The sequence below is a fragment of the Lolium perenne genome, chromosome 3, assembly GCF_019359855.2.
Source record: "Lolium perenne isolate Kyuss_39 chromosome 3, Kyuss_2.0, whole genome shotgun sequence".
NCBI classification, from domain to species: Eukaryota; Viridiplantae; Streptophyta; class Magnoliopsida; order Poales; family Poaceae; genus Lolium; species Lolium perenne.
In genome coordinates, this window is record NC_067246.2 from 210500211 (window position 1) to 210503694 (window position 3484).

The 3484-nt window shown below is 54.8% G+C and overlaps 1 protein-coding gene across 1 annotated transcript; it reads left to right on the forward strand.

Annotated features, from left to right (window-relative positions):
• The first annotated feature begins 525 nt into the window (after positions 1-525).
• LOC127343227 (uncharacterized) lies at positions 526-3221 on the forward strand. The gene is made up of 3 exons (XM_051369348.2): positions 526-1177; positions 2051-2206; positions 2323-3221. Exons 1-3 carry the CDS (start codon positions 777-779, stop codon positions 2861-2863), a joined length of 1098 nt encoding a protein of 365 aa, XP_051225308.1. The 5' UTR covers positions 526-776; the 3' UTR covers positions 2864-3221.
• Positions 3222-3484: the final 263 nt, after the last annotated feature.

The window sequence follows — 3484 nt, forward strand, 5'->3', positions numbered from 1 at the left end:
CGCACCGCCAGCATCGGCCGCCGTCGGGTCGGGATCGGACGGGCGAGAGGTCACGCGGCGTGGGCGCAGCAGGCCCATGTGTCCCGCCGCGGCGTACACGTGTCACGCCCCATGCGTCTGAACGGTTGACCGTTGCGCGGCGCCTTGACCAGCGTGACCGGCTGCCGCCGGTGCGCGCCGCTGACTCACGCCCGTGACCGTGGACCGTTCCCACCCCCATCATCCCGCCCTGCCATTACGGTGTGATTAGTAAACTCGCTGTTATAGCTAGGCTTAGCTAGCTTCGGCATGAAGGCGAAGCATAGTGCACTCTGCGGTTAAGACGAGGGGAAGAAACCAAATGAGGAGGAAGAAGAGGCCAAGAGATGGACATCTCAATTGGGCCTAATCAATTGGGGTAGAAGATTTTTTTTTTTGTTTCTTGCACAAAAGCTTTGCCAAAAGGCAATGGGGAAAAAATCCTCCCTCCCACCCAACCATCCATCTCCCCTCCCTCTCTACATCACCGCTCTGTCTCTCTCTCGCTCGCTCACACACACGCGGGCGCACACCTCTCGCTGTCGCCGTGGCTCGCCTCACTAATCACTGCGCCTCCACCACCACCACCATACCACCACTACTAGTACCGCCTCGCCCCCCACAGAGCCGTATCCTCTCGCTAGCTTCCTTCTCGATCTCTCTTCCTCTCCCTCCCTCCGTTCCGTTTCATAGGCTACTGTACGCAAGTGAGCGGCAAGAACCATCGATCCGAGGAAGAAAGCAGTAGCGTAGCACCTATGTCGTCGGGCGAGTTCATGTTCCAAGACGAGCTCGCCTCGCTCTTCACGCAGCGCCCGGGCCCGGGGATGCAGCAGCAGCAGCAGGACTCGTGGTTCGCCGACTACCTGCAGATGGACCACGATCTGCTCTATAAAGCGCTGGAGCTGCCGCTGCCGACGGAGGACGTCGTCAAGAAGGAGCTGGTCATGGAAACGGCGGGCGGCGGCGCCCGCACGCCCAGCGCCGGCGGCGCCGGGACGCCCAACGCGACATCCTCCATGTCGTCCTCTTCCAGCGAGGCCGGCGGAGCAGCAGGCGCGGGGGAGGGCGACTCGGCGGGCCGGTGCAAGAAGGAGGAAGGCGGAGGGGAGGACGGCAAGGGGGACGACGACGATGAGGGTGACAAGGCCAAGAAAGGGTGAGTTGGACTGCATTAACTTCTTCTACTGTTATTTTCCATGCCTTCGAAGTTCGAATCTTGGGGCCCTTTCTAGCTAGCGGTTTCTTGATCTTGCTTCTGATTACCATCATACTGGTGCTTTTCGGTGGTAGATTTTGGATGCGGGCTAGATTTCGTTTCCTTAATTTGGTTGATGCTCACTCATTCATTCCTTCAGATTTCTTCTATTCCTTGCTTCTTCTTTATTCCCTTTTAAGGTAGTTTGGCTGGGTAAGGTGTGAACGGAGCTAGGGTTTCACACTTGGCTCACATGCCCGCACAAAACACAAAATGTCTATTGGCTTTCTTGATTGCTTGCTTGATCCCCTAGATCTTCATCCGACTTGAGCAAATTCGCCTCTTTCATTTTTCCACTTTATGCTTTGATAGTTATTTTTTCTTCTGCTTCTACCGCATGGCCCCATATATCTTGGCTACATCATGCCCAAAAGATCTACTATTGGATAAAGCCACACCCAATTCAGAGATACTTTCATCTCTCTAGTATTTCCTCAGATTCCTTTTCGGTGCAACCTAGCATATATATGTAGCACAATCTTGATGCATCATCTCCTAGAAAATCTTCTTAAGTGCTGAAAAAGGGGGCAGCAAAAAAGCCCAGGCACAGTGTGAACTTCCTAAAGCCATGTGCACCCTTACTTAGGCACACCCAACAACCCTATTTGAACGGGATCTGTATATCTTAGTCGATCACTCGTCGTATGAACAAAATCTCTGTCCGTAGCTACGTATGTGCCCCATGTAGCAAGCGAAATGGCATACGATTCCGTCACTTTCCAGTACTGATCGATGATGTTCTCACCGATCGACGCGTAATTGGAAACTTTTCAGGGCGGGTGCCAAGGGAGGCAAGGCGGGCAAGGGCGAGAAGCGGCCGCGTCAGCCGCGATTCGCCTTCATGACCAAGAGCGAGGTCGATCACCTCGAGGACGGCTATCGCTGGCGCAAGTACGGCCAGAAGGCCGTCAAGAACAGCCCATATCCAAGGTACCTAGCTACTTCTGCTCTACCCCTGTATAGCTAGTTGCGCCATGTGTGTGAGAGATCGAAGAGTGATGTGCCAATCAACAATTGCTAATGGCAACCGTGGTCGATCGGTGCAGGAGCTACTACCGGTGCACGACGCAGAAGTGCGTGGTGAAGAAGCGGGTGGAGCGGTCGTTCCAGGACCCGGCGGTGGTGATCACCACGTACGAGGGCAAGCACACGCACCCCATCCCCTCCGCGCTCCGCGGCAGCACGCACCTCCTCGCCGCGCAGGCCGCGCACCTGCACCACCAGCACCACGGCGGCCACCTCGGCATGCTGCAGCACATGGGCGGCGCCGCGGGCTCGCTCTTCGGACGCAGCGGAGGCATCGACGTGCTCGGCGGCCTCCTGCAGCAGCAGCAGCAGCAGCGCGCCAACCACGGCATGACTCCGCCTATGATCGCGTCGACGCAGGGTCTGGCCGCCGGATCGATCGGCAGCGTGGGGAGCGCCACGGCGGCGGCCGCCGCCTCATCCCCTCCGTCGCTCCAGATGCAGCACTTCATGGCGCCCGAATTCGGGCTGCTTCAGGACATGCTGCCGTCCTTCATCCACGGCGCCGGCGGCAACAACAACAACATCCACCCCTCGTCACCGTATGGGAAGCTTCACTAATTAGATCGATAGCTAAGCTAGCTAGAGATAAGATTTGGTTGGTTCTTGCAGCTCAATTAACATCCCCCGCCCGAATCCATCTTGTTTTCCTTGGTTATTTTCCGCTTGTTTCCGGTTCTTGATTTGTTTCCTCACAATCGATCCCGTGATGCGAGATGGTACACAGAATGAGTTTTTCTGTGTCTCGCATCATTCCGATGGATCTAGCTAGCTCGTCTCGTAATAGTAGCACTGTACTAGCAGTTCATGTACATGTAAGTACCTAATTCCCCAATCCATGCATTGCAAAACCCTGTTGCCGGTACTGACCATGCATGAACTGGTGTATGATAATTTTATGCTCCGTTTCTCCTGGCTAGCTCGATCCATTAATGCAAACACTAGCTAAGAATGCACATAGTACATGCTTGCATGTTTGGTATGGTATTAAGGTTTCTTGCTTGCATGCATGGCAACCGATCGATCATGCATGCATAGGCTTCATTAATTTGCTGTTGGTGGCTACTGTGGCAAGAAGATAGATGCAGTAGTGCAACGATCTTGGCTAGCTAACTTGTCATCAACTCGTGATGGGATTGTTCCTGTGGTTGGTACAAGGAGTTGTTAAGGAAAAGGAGTGAG